The 23,437-nt window shown below is 35.3% G+C and overlaps 1 protein-coding gene across 8 annotated transcripts in view; it reads left to right on the forward strand.

Moving 5' to 3' along the window:
• LOC105874811 (sodium/hydrogen exchanger 9B1-like) overlaps window positions 1-23,437 on the forward strand; it is a 99,479-nt gene that overhangs the window by 49,788 nt on the left and 26,254 nt on the right. For 2 of the 8 annotated variants that reach the window (XM_012770940.3, XM_075998606.1), the window contains 3 exons: window positions 11,843-12,013; window positions 13,955-14,097; window positions 14,355-14,482. In XM_012770940.3, the coding sequence (XP_012626394.1) occupies window positions 11,843-12,013; window positions 13,955-14,097; window positions 14,355-14,482 (442 nt within the window). Of the gene's footprint in view, window positions 1-9,152; window positions 9,292-9,555; window positions 9,724-10,886; window positions 10,981-11,818; window positions 12,014-13,954; window positions 14,098-14,354; window positions 14,483-23,437 lie in introns of those variants that run through there. The other 6 variants (XM_075998604.1, XM_075998605.1, XM_012770941.2 and 3 more) reach the window with 5 other exon arrangements.

Here is a 23,437-nt window from a genome sequence, read left to right on the forward strand (position 1 = left end):
CAGGTCCCATTTATTTATTTTTGTTGATGCTGTGATTGCTTTTGGGGTCTTCTTCATGAATTCTTTGTGTAGGCCAGTCTGTAAGAGTATTTCCAATACTTCCTTCTAGAATTCTTATAGTTTCATGCATTAGGTGTAAGTCTGTTATCCACTGTGAATTGATTTTTGGGCAAGGTGAGAGGAGTGGTTCCTGTTTCAGAATAGAAGTGGTGATAGAGGGCAACCTTGTCTGGTTCCAGTTCTAAACAGTAATGCTTTCAATTTTTCCCCAGTCAGAATGGTGTTGGCTGTGGGTTTGTCATATATGGCTTGTATCATTTTTAGGTAAGCCCTGTCTATGCCTATTTTATTGAGCATTCTTATCATAAAAGGATATTGAATTTTGTGAAATGCTTTCTCTGTGTCTATTGAGAGGATCATATGGTCTTTGTTTTTGCTTCTGCTTATATGGTGGATTACATTTATAGATGAAGCCCACTTGGTTGTGATGAATTATTTTCTTGACAGCACCTGGATTCGATTGGCTAGGATTTTGTTGAGAATTTTTGCATCTATATTCATACGGGATATTGGTCTGTAGTTTTCTTTTGTTGTTTCATCCTTTCCTGGTTTTGGTATCAGGGTTATGTTTGCTTCATAAAATGTGTTGGGGAGAATTCTATCCTTCTCAATGTTGTGGAATAATTTCTGCAGGATAGGCACAAATTCTTCTTTGTAGGTGTGGCAAAATTTGGGTGTGAAACCATCTAGTCCGGGATTTTCTTTATAGGAAGGTTTTTTATTGCTGTTTCAATTTCAGTATTTGATATTGGTCTGTTCAGGAATTCTATTTCTTCCTGGTTGAGCCTAGGGAGGCTATGTGTTTCTAAGAAATTGTCCATTTCCTCCACATTTTCCAGTTTGTGTGCATATAGGTTTTTGTAGTATTCATAAATTATATCTTGTATCTCTGTGGCATCCGTTGTAATTTCTCCTTTATTTTTCCTGATGGAGCTTATTGGAGATTTTTCTTTTCTGCTTTTCATTAGTCTAGCCAATGATGTGTCAATTTTGTTTATTTTTTTCAAAGAACCAACTTTTTGTTTTATTAATCTTCCATATAGTTTCCCTGTTTTCAATTTCACTTAGTTCTGATTTGATCATAATGATTTCACTTCTTCTGCTGGGTTTGGGGTTGGTCTGTTCTTCTTTTTCCAGCTCTTTGAGACAATTCATTAGGTTGTCTATTTGTGATCTTTTCGATTTTTGGATATAGGCATTTATGGAAATAAACTTTCCTCTCAGGACTGCTTTAGCTGTGTCCCACAGGTTTTGGTAACTTGTGTCACCTTTGTCATTTAGTTCAAAGAATCTTTTGATTTCCATCTTGATTTCCTCATTTATGAAGTGATCATTCAGCAGAAAGTTGTTTAGTTTCCATGACTTTGTGTAGAAATGAGGACTCCTGTTAGGATCGATTTCTACATTTATTCCATTGTGGTCTGAAAAGATACATGGTATAATTTCTATTTTTTTAAATTGTTAGAGACATGCTTTGTGTCCTAGGATATGGTCAATCTTAGAGAATGACCCATGAGCTGATGAGAAGAATGTATATTCATTGGTTTGGGGGTAGAATGTCCTATAAATGTCAGTCAGGCACATTTGTTCTAGGGTTCTGTTTAAGTCCATTATTTATTTGTTGATTTTCTGTTTGGAGGATCTGTCCTGTACTGTCAGTGGGGTGTTAAAGTCTCCCGCTATTATGGTGTTGTTGTTTATCCATTTGTTTAGATCCAGCAGAGTTTGATTTATAAATCTGGGTGCACCAACTTTGGGTGCGTATATATTTAGAATTGTTATGTCATCTTGTTGGACTGTACCCTTCACCATTATATAGTGACCTTCTTTGTCTTTTATTACTTTTATTGATTTAAAAACTAAGTTATCTATAATCAGCACCACCACGTCAGCTTTCTTTTGGCTTCCGTTTGCTTGAACTATTGTTCTCCACCCCTTTACCTTTAGTCTAATTGCATCCTTGCAGGTTAGATGTGTTTCCTGAAGGCAGCAGATACTTGGCTTGTGTTTTTTTATGCATTCAGCCAGCCTATGTCTCTTGAGTGGGGAGTTGAAGCCATTCACATTTATTGAGATAACTGATAGGTGGGGCAGATTTCTGTTCATTATGTTGGGTTGAACTTTGTTGCTTTGTTTTCTCTTTTGAGCCATTGTAGTATCTGGACTTTGATCTTTAGCTTTGAGTAGACTTATAGTTGTGTGTGTTTATTGTGCTGATCTGTGGGTAACACTGTTTTGAGTACTTCTTGAAGGGCTGGTCTTGTCTTGGTGAATTCCCTCAGTCTTTGCTTATCTGAGAATGTCTTGATTTCTCCTTCACATACAAAACATAGTTTTTCAGGGAATAAGATTCTAGGCAGGGCATTGTTTTGTTTCAGGAGAGTGAGAATGGGGCCTCAGTCTCTCCTTGCTTTAAAGTCTCAGTAGAGAAGTCTGGTGTTATTCAGATTGGCTTTCCTTTGTATGTTACTTGCTTCTTTCGTCTTACAGCTCTTAGAAGGGCCTCTTTAGTTGATATTTTGGTCAGTCTGATGACTGCATGTCGTGAAGTCTTCCTTTTTGCATTGAATCTCCCAGGGGTCCTCTAAGCTTCTTGAACTTGTATATCAAGATTTTTAGCAAGGCCTGGGAAATTTTCCTCTGTTATATCTTCAAATAGCTTGTCCAACACTTGAGTGTTGTCTTCTTCCCCTTTGGTAACCCTATGACCCTCACATTAGGTTTTTCACATAATCCCACATCTCTTGTAGGCTTTGAACTTTTCTCTTGTTTCTCTGCTCTATCTCTGTGACTGACTTAATTAATTGGAAGGTGTTATCTTCAATCTCTGAGATTCTTTCTTCTGTTTGATCTACCCTGTTCTTGAGGCTTTCCACTGTATTTTGTAGTTCCCTGAATTAATTCTTCATTTCTAGGAGTTCGGTTAAACTTTTCTTCATTGTATCCATTACTTTAGTGAACTTTTGTTCCAGGTCCTGGAGGCTTTTTGTGGTTTCTTTGTGTTGGTTATTGAGTTGTTCTTGTAGGTCGTTGAATTTTCTTATGATCCACATTTGAAATTCCTCTTCTGTCATTTTGGTTGCCTGATTTTGGTTGGTGTTGTTTCTAAGGAGCTGGTGCTCCTCTTTGGGGGTGTGGTATCCATTTGGTTCTTCATATTTCCGGAGTTCCTTCACTGATTTCTTCTCATGCCGATCAATTGTTGCTTCTTTCCTTTGGGTTTTTGTTTGGGTATTCACATGCTTCGTTTAGTTTCTGAGCCAGTAGGTGGTGTCTGTGGGTGAGATTTGACTACTCCCTATATGATGAGTCAGTAGGTGCCGTGAAAAGGGTGTGCAGAATGTCCTCCCTGTCCGTAGGTGGCGCTTGCTTGGAGAAACAGGCTACAGTGTTGTTTTTATGTCCTGTGACCAGCTCTTGTTCCTCTAGAGAGGCACTCTAGTGCTTCAGGTGGTGGGTGGGGCCCTGGGACTTCCAGGTATGTCCTTTTCTCCCCCTCAGTGTGGGCTGGTCTGGGAGTGAGTCTGGGTGGAGCTGGGTTTGGTAAGCCTGCCCTCATGCACCACCAATGCCGTTAGCAGGGACCAATGTTCTGTTTTCTGCTTCCAGAAAGAGCTGCCAGGGAGGGGCTGGAATGGCCCCGCTCAGTCAGAAAGTCTACGTGTGGGGGTGAGCTGTCTGAGACCCGCAGTCTGGAGCGGGCCTCACTTCTTTCCACCCTCCCCAACTCCGCAGCTACTCCTGGGCCTCTGCCAGCAGGCCAGACCTCCCACCACCAGGCCTCCCCTGGCTGTGATGCTGGCCGGGAGGTTCCCTGCGCAGGAATGCCACCTGGGCTGGGCGCATGGCCTCCCTTTGGGAGGAGAGTTGCCCTCTAGGACACTGATCTGCCCCCAAAGGCACACACACCTCAGTAGGGTGTTCCCATATGTCCCTTCTGTGCCCCGGGCAATGCGAGACCTGGGTGCACGGGATCTGGTCTGCAGGTCTGACCTCTGGGCCCCAGAGTTCAAACTATATCCCCACCAGGGAGAGCAGTGCCAGTCCCAATTCACCACAGAGAGCCCAAGCTGGGTCTATGTCTCTCAGCCTCAGGGTCTGCCCCGTTCTCCTAGGATCACCATGCCAGCAGCACCTGGGAGGGCCCCAAAAGGGAAGGTCCCATTCCCTGGAGGTGCCTCCGGCTGGTGGCTATATTGTCTCTCTGGGCAGCCACAGATAGGGCCGGGGGAGGGGAGGAGGAGGCAATATAGTGCCTGCCGTGTGGCTCGAGTTTGTGCACAGGGAGGTGCCCACGGGTGTTGGGAGCCTGGTGCCGTGTCCGCTACAGGCTTACCGCTCGCTGGTGGTGGCCATCTCTGGGCTGGTGTCCGCAGGTCTCTCCACCTGCTGGGGAGCCCACCAGCAGTCCGAGATGCAGGGGAGGGGAAAGTGAACCGCTGCGCCTACCCTTCCGCTGGTCTCCGGGCTGCTCCGGAGGTCTCTCCTTCCAGTTCTCCTCTGCAACCTCTTCCCGTGGAGTTTTCTGTGGTCTCAGGTACCCCTCCTTCCACCCCTCGCCGGATGTTTGCTCATCTTCTTGCTTCTTTCTTCTAAATTCTGCTAGAATCTGTCTTTTCTGCAGAGACACTCTGTCTGGCGGTGTTTCTTGTCCGCCATCTTGCTTCCAATCTATCACAAGTTTTGTTATGTACTATTTCTTTCCAAATATTTTGATTTTTTGTTTTGATTTCTTCTTCTTTGACTTAAAAAATATTTAAAAGTGTATTTTTAGTTTGGAAATAAATGAAATTTATTTTGTCTCTATTGATTCCTAAATTGTGTTTTGGTTACAGACTATAAGCTGTATGTTGTGATTTTTTTTTTTTTATTGTGATTTGATTTGTATATGTTCCATTTTTCTTAATCTTGTCTGCAGGCTTCAATATACGCATATATATGTGTATATTCTCTAACTTGTGGATGAAAAAGTCTACATATTTCTTTTTTTTTTTTTTTTTTTTTTGAGACAGAGTCTCACTTTGTTGCCAGGCTAGAGTGAGTGCCGTGGCGTCAGCCTAGCTCACAGCAACCTCAAACTCCTGGGCTCAAGCAATCCTTCTGCCTCAGCCTCCCGAGTAGCTGGGACTACAGGCATGCGCCACCATGCCCGGCTAATTTTTTCCATATATATTAGTTGGCCAATTAATTTCTTTCTATTTATAGTAGAGACAAGCTCTCGCTCTTGCTCAGGCTGGTTTCGAACTCCTGACCTCGAGCAATCCGCCCGCCTCAGCCTCCCAGAGTGCTAGGATTACAGGCGTGAGCCACCAAGCCCGGCTTACATATTTCTTTTAAATTAAGCTTTTGTTAATAGAGTTGTTCAAATCTTATATAGCCTTACTAAATTTTTATTATTTATCATTAACTCAGAGGTTTGTTTTAAATTTTCCTTAAGGTTGAGGGTTTAGTAATTTTTCTTTGTAATTCTGTCAATTTCTGCTTCATATATAACAATTGAATTGTTAGGTGCATGTCTTTATGTAATAACCTCTTTTATCCTTCAGAATTTTTGTCTTAAGCTCTATTTTTTGATATCAAAATAGCTATATCAGCCATATATTGGTTCATATTTATTTTATTTATCATATACCATTCTCATACTTTCAGATTTTTGTGTCCTCGTGTTTTCAGCTATTTCAGGTTATACAACTAGATTTTAATTTTTATCCCATCTTCAAGTATCTGTCTTCAATTAATTTAGGCCATTTAAATTTATTGTGACTATTGATAAATGTATATATCTTTCTACCATATATATCTTTCTTGTGCTATTTGTTGACCATATATTTTTTTGCTTGTTTTCCCCAATGCATTTTATTGTATCAATCAGGGATTTCCCCCTCTATTTGTTTAAGTTATTCTATTTCTATTTCATTAGTTATTACACTTGAAATTTAATATGTGTCTTTGAATTAACAAAGTCTAAAATTAATTAAAATCTCTACTCTCCTTTTGAAGAGTACATTAATTGTACTCTTTGAGATCACTCTCATTTTTTCTTAAATTTATTGTTTTCCAGTACTTTTGCTCCAACTTATTTTAACAGTTTTGTGAGATTTAATGTATAGAATATAAATTTTACTTATTTTACTTAAGTAAAATACTTTACTTATTTTAAGTAAAATATAAATTTTACTTATTTACTAAACATTATAAGTTTTAGTGAATTTATAGTCATGCAACAATTACAAAAATCCAATTTTTGAATACTACATACATCATTCCAAAAAGTTTCCTTATGCTTATTTACATACAATCCTCACTTGCACCCTTTGCCCCAAGTCCCAGGTAACAAATGATGTGCTTCCTTTATAGTTTTGCCTTCCATAGTCAGCTATATAGGTTAACTCACATAATATGTAGTTTTATATGCCGGGCTTTCACTTACCAGCATGTTTTTGAGGTTTAAACACTCTGTTGAAGGTAAATGCAGTATGTCTCTTTTTATTATATTTCTGAGTAGTAATCCATTTTATGTATATGTTCCACATTTTGTTTATTCATTCACCACTTGATGGACTTTTGCATTGTTTCCAGTTTGGGGTTATTATAAATAATGCTTCTATCAACATTTTTGTAGACATATTTTTACTTTCTTTTGGAATGGAATTAATAGGATTGGACTGTATAGGAATGTTTAAATTTTTTTGTTAGAGAAAATGTCTTGCTATGGTGCCCAAGCTGGACTCAAACTCCTGGACTCAAGCAGTCCTCCCACTTTCATCTCCCAGGTAGCTGGCTGTGTAGGCATGCATCACCATGCCCAGCTAAATTTTTAATAATACTGCCAAATTATTTTCCAAAGTTCCTGCATCATTCTATGGTCCTAGCAGTAATGTGTGCAGATTCTGGTTTCTTCACATATCCATCAATACTTGATATGGTTAGTTTTGTTATTTTAGCATTCTAGTGTGTGTGTAGTTATCTCATTTTGGTTTTACTTTGCATTTCATCTGCTTATTTGTATTTTTCATATACTTTGTTTGGTGAAGTATCTATTCAAACTTTTTGCCCAGTTCTTTGTTTTTTATTATTGAGTTATGAAAGTTCTTTATGTATTCCAGATATAAGACCTTTATCAGGTATATATTTTGTAATACTTTCACCCAGAAGTCTATAGCTTGTCTTTTTATTTCTTTATTAAATCTTTAAAAAGCAAAGATTTTAATTTTCATTAAGTCCAATTTATCAGTTTTTCTTTTATGGATCATGTTTTTGGTGTCATATCTAAGAAATCTTTGTGTAGCCCAAGGTCATAAATACTTTTTCCTGTTTTTTTCTCCCTTGGAGTTTTATAGTTTTAGCACATACAATTCAGTTTATGACCCGTTTTGAGTTAATTTTTATGTATGATTTGAGATAAGGGTCTAGGTTCAGTTTTTTGTATATGGGTATCCAATTGTTCCAGGATCATTTGTTGAAAAGACTTTCTTTTTCTTATTGAATTATCTTAGCATCTTTGATGAAAATCAATTGACCATAAATATGTGGGTTGAACTCCGAACACCTCTATTTAGTTCTACTGATCTATTTATTTCTCTTAATGCAGATTCCACACTGTCTTGACTACAGCAACTTTATACTAAGTTTTGAAATAAGGTAGTGTAAGGACTCTAACTTCATTTTTGTATAGCAAGATTGTTTTGGCTATTATAGATAGGTATTTTTGTATTTCTATATAATTTTAGACTCAGCTTGTCAATTTCTCCAATAATCTTGTGAGGCTTTTCATAAGAATGTAGTTAACTTATAGATCAGTTGACATCCAAGGATATTGAGTCTCACAATCCATGAGCATGATATATCTCTACATTTACTTAGGAATTTAACTGATCTGAGTAATATTTTACAGTTTTTGGTGTACAAGTCTTGCACTTTGTTCCTAATTATTATTCCTAATTATTTTATTATTACTATGGTATGAATGTCCCCACCAAAACTCATTTGGGACCCTTAAAGATGGTGCCTGATGGGAAGTGTTGGGGTGTTGGGAGCTCCTCCCTTGTGAGCAGCTTCATGCCATTTTTACAGTAGTAAATGAGTTCTCACTCTCTTGAGACTAGATACTAATCTAGTTCCTTTGGGAATGGATTAGTTATCATGAGAGTGAGTTGTTATAAAACAAGTTCAGGCCTCATATTTGGTCTCTTGGCACATGCTTGCTTCCCCTTTGACATTCCACCATGTTGTGAGGCAACACTAAAGCCCTCACCAGAAGCTAAGCAGAGCAGATGCCTCTTGAACTTCCCAGCCTGTAGAACTGTGATATAAATACAGTTCTTTTTTAGTAAATTATTCAGTCTCAGGTATTCCGTTATAGCAACACAAAATGGACTAAGATGGAAAATTGGTACTAAGACTGGAGTGTTACTGTACATATACCCCAAAATGTAGAAGCAGTTTGGAAACTGGGTATAGGCAGAGGGTGGAAGATTTTAGAGGACCAGGCTAGAAAAAGACTATGTTGGCGTGAACAGAGCATTAAGGGTGATTCTGGTGAGGGCTCAGAAGAAGACAAAAGTTCGGAACTCCTTAGAGATTGGTTAAGTGGTCATTACCAGAATGCTGATAGAAATGTGGACAGTGAAGGCCATTCTCATGAGGTCCCAGATGAAAATGAGGAACCAAGGTATTGGGAACTGGAGAAAGGCCATCCTTGTTACACCATAGCAAAGAACTTGGCTGCATTATGTCTATACCTTAAGGCTTCGTGGAAGACCAAACTTAAGAGTGATGACATAGGGTATCTGGCAAAAGAAATTGCTAAGGAAAACATAGAAGGATCTCTGTGGTTACTTTTAACTCTATTCAGTGAAATTCTAAATCAAAGAGAAGTAAAACATAAAAATTTGGAAAATTCACAACCTGACCATGTGGTAGAGAATAAAAGAACATTTTCAGGAGAGGAATCCAAAGGTCCCTAAAGTGGAACAACTGATTACTAAAGCTATTAGCACTGATAGAAAAGAGCCAGTTGCTAATTGTCGAGACAATTTTTTAAAAGGCCCTGAAGGCATTTCAGAAATCTGAGTTTGCCCCTCCCATTACAGGACCAGAGGCCAAGGAGGACAGAACGGTTTCTGGGGATGGGCCCCAGGCATCTCTGTCCTGAGCTTCCTTAGGATCCTACTCCCCAAACTCGGATACAGCACTAAATGACAGCCCCAGTGATGGTGCAACTGGCCCCAGGTAAGCTAGGGCTGCCGCTCCAGAAGGTACAAGCTGTCAACCTTGGTGGCACCCAGCCATGAATCAAGCAGCCCCGGGTGCAGCCGATGCCAGCACTCCACAGGGTGCAAGTTATAAGCCTTCATGGCATCCATATACATGTGGTACTAATTTTGCAGGTGTGGAGAATACAAGAATGGTGGAGCTATAGTGGCTTCCACCTAGATGTTAAGGATGTATTGTACCTGGGGGCCCAGGTACAGACTTGTTGCAGGGGCAGAGCCACCACAGAGAACCTTTGCTAAGGCAATGTTGAACAGAAATATGGGATTGAAGCTGCCACAGAAAATCCCCACCAGGGCAATGCCCAGTGGATCCATAGGAGAAGGACCACCACCAGGACAAAAGAACTGTAGAGCCATTGGCAGCATGCAAGATCAGCCTGGAAAATCTGTAAGCACTTGACTCCAATTTGTGAAAGCAGCCATATGGGCTACACCTATCAAAGCCATACAGGCAGGGTGGGCCGAGGCTTTAGGGGCACAAATCCCCCCACTGTGCCAAGAAGGTAACATATGGAGTGGATGATTATTGTGGAGCTTTAGGATTTAATGTCTGCCCTGCTGAGTTTTGGACTTGCTTGGGATCTGTCATCCCTTTCTTCCTTTTGCTTGTTTCTCCCTTTTGGAATGGAATTGCTGGCATATGCTTGTTCTACCATTGTATCTTGGAAGTAAATAACTTATTTTTTATTTAACAGGCTCATAGCTAGAAGGAACTTGCCTTGAATTTCAGATGAGAGTATATAGACTTTTACTTTTGAATTGGTGCTGGAACGAGTTAAGTCTTTTTGAATTATTGAGATAAATTGATTGTATTTTACAATGTGAGAAGGACATGAGCTTTGGCGGGCAGGTGCAGAATGCTATTATTTGGATCTTTCTGCCAGAACTCATGTTGGAATGTTAAGAGGTAGAGCTTAATGGGAGGCATTGGGGACTTGGGGGCTCCACCCTTATGGGCAGCTTGGTGCTGATCTCAGTAGTGAGTTCTTTCTCTCATGAAACTAGATTGGTTCTTGGAGGAATGTATTAGTTACCATGACAATGGATTGTCATAAAGCAAGGTTGCAGCTCATATTTAGCCTCTTGGCACACTCCCACTTTCCCTTTGACCTTCTGCCGTGTTGTGATGCAGTACCAAAGCCCTTACCAGAAACCCAGTAGATGCCAGCATCATGCTTCTTGAACTTCTCAGCCTGCAGAACTATGAGCTAAATAAATCTCTTTATTAATTGCCCAGTCTCAGGTATTCGGTCACAACAACACAAAACAGACTAAAATAAGTATTTTTTGATGCTACTGTGAATGGAATTGTCTTCTTAAATACATTTTTATATTGTTTATGGCTGGTATATATACGACTAACTTTTGTATGTTGATCATATACTCTGCAACCTTACTAAGCCCCCCTGTTAGCTCTGATAAGTTTGGGAGAAGGGTGTGTATGTGTGTGTGTGTGCATGGGTGTGTGTTGGTATGTATGTATTCCTTATAATTTTCTATATACAAGACTATTAATAAAAAGAGTTGTACTTCTTCCTTTTCTACTTTTTAAAATTTGCGTTTTTGCACAGATGAAGGCCTCTGGTGTGCAATGTTGAATAGAAGTGGTAAAAACAGACATCTTTGCATTTTTCTAGTCTAGCAGGTAATATGTTCAGTTTTTTACCATATGTTTACTATAGGCTTTTGGTGGATGTCCTTTATCATTTGAGGAAGATCTTTTCTAATTATGGGTTGGTGAGAGATTTTTTTATATATGGGTGTTACATTCTGTCAAATGCTTTTCTGCATCTATTGAGATGATCATATGGTTTTGTTATTATATTGTTTGATTTGGGGATGTTAAATCAATCTTACATTTCTGAGATAAACCTCATTTGATTATGGTATATAACCTTTTGCTATGTTGCTCAATTTGATTTGCTAATATTTGGTTAAGAATTTTTAGTCTAGGTTTACAGAGTCCAGGTTCATTTTTTTTCCAGCCCTTACTGCCTCTAAGACATTTATACCAAATATTAACTGAGTTATCCTTTCAATTGAAATATTTAGTCTGTTCCTGTTAAAAGAATTGGCACTCTGCCACTGTAATCTTCAATAAAGTTGAGAATTCTTATCATAGCTAATCATCCTCTTAATACTGATGGAAAGACTATTTTAAAATATAAAACAAAGTTAATCTCATCATATTACCATGAAATTTTAAAAATGTCAACTATTATAAGAGATGTTTAGCATTTTAAATAATTCAATGTTCACATGTTTTTAAAATATGTTTAAAAATAAACATACTTTGTTTAAAACATATCCCATAAATTGACGGGATCTTTGGAATATATGTTTAGCAGATATCTCTTCCATCATACTGGTAAGCAATATTAGTTTGAACCATGTGTCATTATACAGAACTAGCTAGTAATATATTGGATAAAATAAAATTCATCTTTTGCTTGTTATACATCTATGTCTATATCAATATATAGATGTATGCTTTTTTTATATTTCAGGAGTTACACTCTCTATGATATGGTGTATAATGTGGTCATGCTCAGGCTCTGAAGCTCTCCCTGGTGGAAATTTATTTGGACTGTTAATTATTTTTTATAGTGCTTTTCTTGGGGGGAAACTTTTGGAAATCATTAGAATACCTTCAGTGCCTCCACTTCCACCTCTTCTTGGTAAGTAGATAACTAGCCCTCCTTTCATTGTTATTGGTTATATGTGACTTTTGAACATTTTCCATTTGGACTATATATAATTTCAGAAATATTTCAATGTGATATGATCTATATTGCTTCTTTATATATGTATTTACAGTATATAGGTATATATATATGTGTACGTAAAGCTCCTTTATAGACGTATTTATTCTCTCCCCCTCTATATATACACACATACAGGTTTTTTTCAAAAATCTATTTTTAAAATAATTTTGATATGCTTACTGTATGAATCTTGTTGCTTTATCACTTAATGGAATTTTTAACTTAATTTTAAATGTATTATAGAAAAAGAAAAATTTAGAAAAGCCTGAATTTTTCTGTAGACAACCTAACTTGAATACAATTATGAGATTCAAATATTATAGTGACTAGGTCACTAAAAGGTCCTGTGGTTTTTGAGTGAGCTGTTTGGCATCTGCACTGCGTATAATTTCTATCAGAGCTATCTCATATCTTCTATGTACAGCAGGTCCTAAAATGATGTTTCATTCAAAGTTTTTTACTGGTGAGAAACAAAACCCCAATAGTGGTGAGAGCCACTATCTGTGTGGAGTTTTGCCCATTCTCCCCATGTCTGCGTGGGTTTCCTCCTACATCCCAAAGATGTACATATGAGGTGAACTGGCATGTCTAAATGGTCCCCATCTGAGTGTGGGTGTCAGTGAGTGTGCCTTGTGGCAGAATGACCTCCTGCCCAGGGCGGGTTCCCACTTTGCACCCTAAACTGCCAGGATAGGCTTCAGTAACCTGCAACCCTGAACTAGAATAAGCAGGTTGGAAAATGAATGAATGAATACAAGTTATTGTATAATAAAAATTTATAAAGAATATGATAAACATACAAATATACAACAATGCACAGAGAGGTAGGAAAGCACTCAGTGAGCCTGCCATTTGGTGATTGTTTTTGAACTGCATGGTGGGAGAAGGTGCTCCTGACGATTCTAACTTTGCAAACAATTATTCCTTTATTTAAACCACCACCACTATGACTGCTGTCATTCATTGATTCACCAAAAATTGGGTAAATAATTATATTACTTACTTTTATTAATCTTCTTAAATGTATGTATAGCTCATATTTATTTCAATAGGTAATAATGTCAGTGTTTGGGGCTTTACTTGGAAGTCTGGTGATGTTTTTGTACTCATAAATATACTGTAGGGACTTAACTCTTGTTGCTGTCAATAAAGCTATGGAAAAGCTGGTTTTGTTATACACCATTTTGCTTAAAAGTTGTAGTTTCCAAGAACTACATTTAACTACTGTTAAATGAGGACTTACCATATTCAACACATCTAAACATTCAGTATACTGTCAGTGGAGATAATCTCTACATCTTATCTCTGACACGCCTTCTAGGTTCTTAATATTCTTGCAGCATTGTATAAGTATTCATTGAATCTCTTCCCTCCTCTCCAAAGCTTTTGCTTTTGCTGTAAATTAGGCTGTTTGTTTCCAACTTTTGCATGGACTATGACAAAGTCTTCTAACTGGTCTCTGTCTCCAATTTTATCCCTGTCTAATTCACTAAGACCCTCACATAGAAAATGCAAGAGTCATTATTTCACTTGCTGCCTAAAAGCTTCCCACGGTGCCTTAATCTGCCAAAGGGAATGGGGAACTTTCCATGATCTGGCCCCTCCAGCTCATTCTTCCCACTCCTCTCCTTGCCCCTATGTCCTAGCAACACTAAATTACGTGTTGTACCCCATTGGGATATGTTTTTTCTTATGGCTATTCTTTTATTCATGCTACATTCTCTACTTGTATGTAACCTGCCCGTCACCAAAGTAACAAGAGGCATAGTGTGTTGAAAGAGTGGAAATTAAATGTTTGTTTTCTCTCTTGGAAAAATGAACTGAATCAAATATCATTATTTTCTTCCTTTTAAGGGATGTTACTGGCTGGTTTTATTATTAGGAATATTCCATTCATCAGTGACCACGTCCGAGTTCAAACCAAATGGTCTTCAACTTTAAGAAACACTGCCCTTACCGTTATCCTAATACGAGCTGGGCTTGGACTCGATCCACAGGTAGATTTCCAGTTATCACATGACTGAAGTTATTTCAGATATTGGAGGCTGATAGAAAAGCAAAAGAGGCAAAAATTTTGTTACAGCTTTTCCAAGTGGAAAAATGAGCTGTCTGAGAGTTTCAAGTCCAGTGAGACAATGTGGTCAAATGAGATTTAGTTTAGTAAAAGCCTCCTACTCAAAGAAAACTATATATTTCAATATTTTCTTGTCAGCCATTGTAAGTTTATCTAAATATGAATATTTTTATATTTCAGGCTTTGAAGACTTTGAAGAAAGTTTGTTTAAGATTGTCTATGGGTCCATGCCTCATGGAGGCATGTTCAGCTGCTTTTTTCTCCCACTTCATTATGAAATTTCCCTGGCATTGGGGATTTCTATTAGGGTAATTTTACTTATTTTTCGCTATGAAATTATTCAGTTAAAGATGCTTAGTTTTAAATTATTTAGAATGTTGTATAGACAGGCTCTTCATTAAAATGTTTTCACAGTGGTTAAAAAAAACCTTGGAAATCAGATGATCAATAGCAGGGCTATATTCTGAATCTACCATATTCTCAATAAATATTCATAGTCTCTCAGGGTATATCTCAGGGTATATAGCCAAGATAATTCACTTCATCAATTTATTCATTCTGTTCTGTATTGTAATATATTTGTATATTTTAATGTATCTAATGGCGGCTTCCTTATACTCTATATGTGGATACAATTTTATATTATAATATGTATGTAAGTATGTATATGAGACAGATTTTATATAGATATAGTTATAGAAATATAAACTCTCCCCTTTTTAAAAACAAGCAAATAAACAAAAACTCTTCCCCTAAATCCAATGCCCCCTCTCTCTTTATCTACCATCCATTTCTCTATGTCTGAATTCCTCAAAATAAGTCTGTGATCACTATCTCTAGATTCTAACTCCTTTTCATTTTTCAGTTCATTAACTTTTGCCTCCATTTATCCATTCCATTGAAATTTTAGCAAAGTTCACCCACTACATACTTACTACCAAATCCAGTGGATTTTTAAAATTAATTTTTATTACAATAAAATATCCAAATACATTTTTCTTTTGAAAAATTAGAAATTTACAGATGAACATGAAGTGCCCTTTGACCATGCCTTCAAATGCTAGTGTCCAGATTCTACCCAAAATGACAACTTCTATAAGTTTTATGTTATCATTCTAGACCTTTAAAAATAGCATTTTTAAATAGTGGATCTATAAAAAATATATATGTAAAACCATAAGAAAAAGAGTATTATTTTGTGCATTTTTTATTTAATGATATTAAAGAATATTTCACTTTACAATCTGCTCTTTTCACTCAACAATATTCTTGAGATTTATCCATGTTGAAACATGTAGTCCATTCCTTTTAATTATATAAGATTACCTTGTATGACATGACCAGACTTAATTTACATTACAACAAATAGCATTTTATTTGTCTCATTTTGCATAAATGTGAGTTTGTCTAGAATAGTTACCTCAGTTATGTTTATTTTTAGTTTTGATGGATACTGCCAAAATGCCTTCAACAGAGCCACACTACTTTGCCCTATCAGTAACAGGGCATAAAGAGTACTTGTTGTTTTTTCAAATCCTTGCAAATCCTTGATATTATTAAATTTTATGATTTTTTTCCAATCTAGTGAATTAAAAAATGATTTCTCTTTGTTGCTTTAATTTGTATTTCTATGATTATTGATGAGCTTGAGTAACTTTTATATATGTTGTCCTTTCTGTTTTCCTTATCTGTGACTAGCCTGTTCATATCCTTTGTCCATTTTTCTATTGAGTTATTATTCTCTTATTAATTATATTTGTTATATGTATTTGTATGTTACATGTATTGCAAATATCTTGTCCCAGTATATCCCTGGATATTTAACTTTGTTTATGGTGACCTTTTTCAATATAAAAAGTATGTTTTATTATTTCCAACAGATAGAAGGGCCAATACATAAAACCATTCGCTTGACCTTAAAAATCAAAAAGGAAAATAAAAGGGAGAAGAAAGTAGAATATAGTGGTTTTGAGTATTAAAGTATTTTTATTTTAATAATTGAATTTATCAAATTTACTCTTTATGTTTAATGTTTATTTGTTGTTCAAAAGGTCTTTTTTACCTCATGGTTGCAAATATATTCTTCTATATTTTATTCTTATTACTTTTACTTTTAAGCTCAGTTTTAAAAATTTAGGTCTTAAAAACTTAGAATTTATTATGATAAAAATCTAGCTATATTCTTTTCCACATGAGTAGGTACTTGTCTCAACACCATTTATGGAAGATTTCTTTCTTTCCCTCACTGATTTGAAATGTCAATTTTATCATGTAACAAATTCCATAGATTTTTTTCTACAGTTTGTATTTTGTTTTCTTCCCTTTTGTCTGTCTATATGTCACTATTTCACAGTTATAGAAACAGTGTCTTCTTTTGCCTTTGCAGAAACAGTGTCTTCTTTTGTTTGAATTGATTTAGTCTTTCATTCTAAGCTCTTATTCTTCCAAATGAATTTTATAATCAGCTAGTCAAGTTCAGTGAAAAATTCTGAGAGAATTTTGATTGGTATAGCACTGAAATTAATTTGGGGAAGAGATAACATCTTTATAATATTGAGGCTTTTAATCCACAAATGTGAACTCTCTCTCTAATTATTCAGATGTTGTCTTAAGGACAATATTTATTTATAATTTTTGGAAAGGTGTAGATTATCTTCATAGTTTTGTCCATAGGTGTTTTGTGTTTTTTATTGATGTAGATCAAAATTTTCATGTTTTCTAGTTAGTTTTTGCAGATATATAAAAAAAAGTATTTATTTTTTAAATCACCTTTATTGAGGTATAATTTTCATACATAAAATGGGCACCCACTCATTTCAATGAGTTTTGACAAATTTATATTTGTAACCACAGTTGTAACCACATTTTCATTATGTTCCTAAATTCTTCTGTGTTCCATCCCACTTTATGGAATGCTGGCCCTGGGCAACCCATGATATTAGTATTTTCTATAACAATAGATTAGATTTTTCTATAGAGTTTTTAAAATAAATGTAATTATATAGTGGGTTTTCTTTTGTTTCTGGGTTCTTTTGGTCAGCAAGATGTTTTTGAGGTACATCCATATCATGACTAGAAGTTAATTCCATTTTATTGCTGAGTATCATTTCATTGTATGGACAATCTTTTTTCCATTCGGGGCTATTACAAATAAAGCTGTGTGAAGATTTACATTCAAGTCTTGTGTGGACATTTGTTTTCATTTCTTAAGGAAATATGTAGGCATAGAATTGCTGGGTCATATGGTGACAGAATGTTTAATTTTATTAAGAAAATAAAAAACAAAAAAATCATCAGTTTTCTAGGATGTAGTATTTTATATTCCCCTCTACCCCCAAAATATATGAAATTTCAGGGCATCCACATACTCTCCAATACTTAGTGGTGTGTCTATTTAATTTTAGCATTTTTAGTGGTTGTGTAGTAGTATCATATTGTGGTTTTAATTTGCATTTCCCTGTTAATTACTGACATTAAACATATTTTCATGTGCTAAAACTATTCATCTTCTTTAATAAAGTGTCACTTCAAATCTTTTGCCAATTTTTAAAATTGAGTTGTTCATCTTCTTATTGAATTTAAAGTTATTATTATATTCTGGACTGAGTCTTTTGTCCAAAATATGTATTGTGATTTTTCTTTTCAACTATATGACCTGTATTTCTTCCTTCCCTTCCTTTGTTTCTTCCTTTCTTGTTTCTTTCTTTCTTTCCTTCCTTCCTTCTTTCCTTCTGGCTGAAACAACAAAAATTTATTTCTCACAGTTGTGCAAGTTGGAAGGCCAAGATCAAAGTGTCAGTTAGATAGTTTCTCCTGAGGTCTCTCTCTTTTCATATGGCCTTTCCTCTGTTTGCAGGCATCCTTAGTGTATTTTTCTTTTCTTATAATGACACAAGCCCTGTTGAATTAAAGCCCTACCTTTTATGACCTCATTTAATTTTAATTGCTACTTTGAAGGCTCTGTCTCCAAATAGAGTCCACATTGAAGATTAGAGCTTCAATATATGACTTTGTGGGGCTGGGAACACAGTTCACTCCATAACAATTCCCAACCCAGGAAAGTTTTTCTTCCTATCTTCTCTAACAGTTCTCCTTTTCTTTCTTCTATCTCTTGAATATAGGAATGATTTTGGGGTTAGTATTAGGCCCTCTTTTTTTCCTCAATCTGACCCCAGTTCTTTTTTCACATTCTAATGATTTCAATTTTGTCTACGAGCCATTGGCTACTATATTCCTTTACCATAGAAGAAGCAAAACAAATTTTCCAAATGGGAACATCACATCAAAGGATCATATCTCATTGAAGTAGGGGATGCATGTAGAACCTTCTCCAAGGTGACACTCTGGTCCAGTCCTCAAGAACCAAAAATGATCATCTGGAATTGTGTTAGTATTTCATTTTACATCCCATTACACAACAACAACAATGAACATTTTTTGAGTATTTACTATGTGTCAGGCATTCTTCCATGAGCTTAACAAATGTTAATTCATCTTTGTAAAGCTCGTGATAATTTTATCCTCATATTATTCTAATTTTACACCCTAGAAAACTTAGCTATAGGATGATTAAATAAATTTCTTAAGGTCACACAGCTTGTGACTATAGTTATCTTGTAGTATGACCAGGGCTCATACTCCCAACCACGTGCTAAGACTACAATTATGTATATAACACTTATTTTTGATACAGGTGACATTTCAAGTCAGGATAAGGAAGTTTTAGTCAAAAAGTATATTATAATAAATAGAATATCACTTGTGAAAAATTAAGATATTGTTAGATTCTTTCTTCCATTTCCTATGCCCAAAGTCATAAGATATTCTTTTATATTATCTTCTAGAAATTTTACTTTTTTACCTTTCACTTTTAAATCCATAGTCTACCTTAAATTAATGTTTGTGTTTCATGTGAGGTAGGACCAAGTTTTTTTCTTTTTTTTTTTTACTATAAATATCCAATCTACCTAACACCATTGATTTAAAAGATCATTCTTCCTACTTCCACTGTTCTTTCATGCTACCTATGTACCTTTGACCTTTGTCAAAGAAAACTTTGTCAAGTTTTTATATATGTATCAGTCTGTTTCTGGGTTCTATTTTTACCCAAAGTTATATTTATCTATCTTCTGCCTTAATTATTGTAGCTTTATAATGTCTTGACATCTTGTAAAACTGTCACTTTTATAATCTTCTTCAAAAGTGTCTTTGCAATTAATAGTCCTTAATATTTCCATAAAATTTAGAGTCAATTGGTCAATTTTCACCAAAAAATATTTTGATTGAAATTATATTGAATGCATTATTTCAATTGAATGTAAAATTATATTGAATTTATAATGATCATACTCAATTGGAATATAATCAATACATTTATAATATTGATCCATTCAATCTATGCTCATGGTCTGCCTGTCCCTCCTTTTGTTTAGAGTTGTCTAACTTTGCTTAATCGGGGTTTTTTTTTCTATGTAGAGGACTTACCTATATTTAATTACACTTATTCCTAGACATTTGATAGCTTTAATGCTATTATCAATAGTACCTTTAAGTTTTTTATTTTCTCATTATTTCTTGCTGGTATTTATAATATGGGTTATTAATTTTCTTTAATACTTTTGGTTCCAGCGCTATCCTTACTTAGTAATTCAAATAATTTATCTTTAAGTTGCTTTGGATTTTCTATGTGAACAACCATGTCATCTGTGGATAATGACAGCTTTACTGCTTCTTTTCCAATATGCATACCATTTATTTTTTTTTCTTTCCTTATGGCACCAGTTCAATATAATGATTAGAAGTGGCGATAGCAGGCATCTTTGATAGCAGTCTTGGTGATAGCAGTCTTTGGTGATGGTCTTGATCCTATATTTGTCATAAGGTTTTTTGTAGCTTCCCTTTAAGGAATTAAGGAAGTTCCTATCTATTCTTAATTTGCTCAAAGTTTTCATGATGAATGGATGTAGAATTTTATCAAATAATTGTTTTGCTTCTACTGAGATGATGATATGAATTTTCGACTTTATTCTATTGTAGTGAATTACCTTGATTAATTTTCTAATGTAAGCCAAAATTTCACTCATAAAATAAACCAAATTTGGTCATCATCCTTATAATTTTCAACTTTCCTATCATTTTGTTTTAGATATATATTTTACTAATAACTCAGAGCAAGTTTTTTTTTAATTTAGTCAAAGAGGCTCTGTCTTACAACAGGTCTGTCCAACCCACTCATGATAGGTCAATTTGGACTTAATCTTCCTTTATCTCATCCTTTAAAATATTATATATTCTTGTGAATTTTATTCTTTTTACTTTTCCTACTTTTGGTTAAATTAACAGCATTTTACTCCTTCTACTTTTGTTTATTCTTTTGATATTTAGAAACTAGAAATTCATTCTTCTAGCGATTACCCAAAATTTTGGAAAGTACATATCTAAATTTAAAGGATGTTTTCACTTTCCTCTACTCTCTCGTATATTTCCCCATTAGTTGATTGATATATCTGGAATTTTAGTCCAAGAATATTTTAAAAATATTTTATAAATAACATTTTTCTAAATTTAACAATAAGTTTTGCTGCTCATCATTGTTTCTTATAATAATAATCATAATAATTATAATGATAGCAAATATTTATATAGTGCTTGCCATATGCCAGGTACTTGGTGAAGTACATGATAATTATTAACTTATTTAATCCTCACAATAGCCCTGTAAAGTAGATTCTATTATATCCCCATTTTTTCATATAAACAGAGGCAAAAAGATGCTACATGATTTTCTTAAGGTCAGACAACCAATAAGTGGTAAAACTGAGATTTGAATCCAAAACTCTCGCTTAGCCTATAGCTCTAATCTTAATATCTACACTATGCTTTCTATATCCTTTGCTTTGGAGGCTCCTTTTGTACTAAATTTTCTTGATGATGAATTGATCTTCTAGTTCTTTTAATACTGATCAATGTATAGTAAACTTTCTCCTTGAATATCTGAAAATAGCTTTTGTTAGGCTTAGAATTGAATTGTAGTTTCAAAATTATTTTCCCTCAATACTTTGAAGTTAATCACTGTTATCTCTTTGCAAGAATTTTGCCCATGAGAAATCTGTTATCAAACTAATTTTTAATTCCTTTTTTAGGTAACCTATTTCTTTCAATTTGGAAGCATGGTTTTCTGAATTTTTTTGATAGATTGTTTCTTGCTGCACAATGTATGTTCTTTAGACAAGCAACATCAGTATCACCTAAAGCATGTTGAAAATGCAGACTCTTGGGCCCCACATCAGACCTTTGAATCAGAACCTGCCATTTAACAAGATCCTTATGTAATTTGTTTGCACATTAAAATTTGGAAAATAGTCTCAGGTCTTTTTTCTTAGTGAAATTTTTCAAACATGTAGAATAGTAGAGAGAATAATATTACGAGCACCCAAATATTCTTAACTCCAACTGAACAGTTCTTATAGAATTTTAAAATATATTACAGACATGATGCTATTCACCCTATATTCTTCAATATATATCTCTAAAATGTAGGGCATTTTCATAACTAAATTAATAATTCCTTAATATATTTAGGTGAGTCTTTTTACAATTTGCTCTGCTTTAATACTCAGAGGGATCTTTCAGTCAGAGGACTGTTATTTCTACTTTTTTCCAACTCTTTGATATAATTTTTAGTATATTTTTCTTCCTCAGTTCTCTTTTATTAACTCTCTCTTCCATGCCTATTAAGTTTTTCTTTATACTTTTCATTTGCTCATCCTTTTGCAGTACATACTAGAGAATTCTCTCTGCTCAATCCTATAGCTTTTATTCACTCACTCTTCAGCTATGTTCATATCATCTACTTATCTAATGCCAAATTTCTAAGAACTATAGTTAAAATTTTATGGATAGATACAGTATATTTTCATAATTCTGAGGATAATTATAGTTATTCTACAGTCATGTCCTGGTTGCTCTCTTTCTGGTATGACTCCTTCCTCAGATTTTTCCATTTAATGAACAAGGTCCTTCAATTTGAAATGTTGGCTTTCCCAGAATATTTGGTGATACTTTAATGAGTGCTTGTTTTTGTAGTTGGACTTCCTAGTAACTTGTGATTGCTATCTATACAATTGTCTTCTTGCATAGCATAGGCTAGTTCTGTTACCAAGCAAGGCACCTAGGTGCACTAGAAGCAAAAGCTGAGATTTTGATTCTTTTGCAAGTTATTGTTGAGGGAGCTCTCAGTAGAAACCTATGAGTGAAGGAAGCCAAATGGCACTGGGAGAAAAGCCAATGGTTCCCAAACTTTGCTACACATTAAAATCATGTGGAGTGCTTTTAAAAGTCCCAGCACTCAGAGGAGTGACATCAGCAAGATGGAAGTATAGGAAGATCTAGGCACTCCTTCACTCACAGAGAAACCAATTTAGCAACAATATATGGACCACGTTGCTTTTGTAACAACTCCAGAAACTGCTTGAGAGATTACAGCTTCCCAGGCAAACACAAGGCCAAGAAGAGACATATTGGAACAGTTAGGAAATTCTGGTGCACTTAACCACCATACCTCATTTACCTCCCTGTACAGCTCAGAGAGAATAGGAGAAAAACCCCAGTTCCCCGTTTCTCCTTTGGGAGGGAAAGAAAACAGTGGAACATGTGACCTATGTTCTGGCTTTTTGAGGGATATCTAATAGACTGGTTTCTATCTCACTGACTAAGATCACTGATAAGAAAGGAAGTAGTACACTTTGAATGCCTGAATCCCACTGAGAACAAAGGTGAGTTCTGTAGGCTATTACAGCATCAATGAGATTGCAGTATGATAGAGGTACACCATGGGAACTTCTGGGTAGATAAAGTTGAATCTCTTTAGCTCAGAGATAAACATAAGACAAAGAAAATGCTTCCCCAGAAAATTTTGAGAGGCTTCCAGAATTTCTAGCTGGGCCAACTGGTGAAAATCTTCTTCTGCACAAAGACAGTCTATAAAGACTGGTAGAATTAGCTGTGTTTCAAAATGGCCAAATTAAAAAAAAAAAGATAAAAAGCATACAACGAAAAAGGGATTCATGGCTCAATCAAAAGAACAAAATTAATCTCTAGAAACCAACCCAAAACAAATGGAAATGTATGAATTATCCAACAATGAATTCAAAATAATCATCATAAAGGAATTCATTGAGCTAAAAGAACACACACAGACAACTAAACAAAAGCAGAAAAAGGCTGCATGAACAAAATGAGCACATAAAAAAAAGAGATAGAAA

Source organism: Microcebus murinus, chromosome 29 (genome assembly GCF_040939455.1).
Source record: "Microcebus murinus isolate Inina chromosome 29, M.murinus_Inina_mat1.0, whole genome shotgun sequence".
Classification (NCBI taxonomy): domain Eukaryota; kingdom Metazoa; phylum Chordata; class Mammalia; order Primates; family Cheirogaleidae; genus Microcebus; species Microcebus murinus.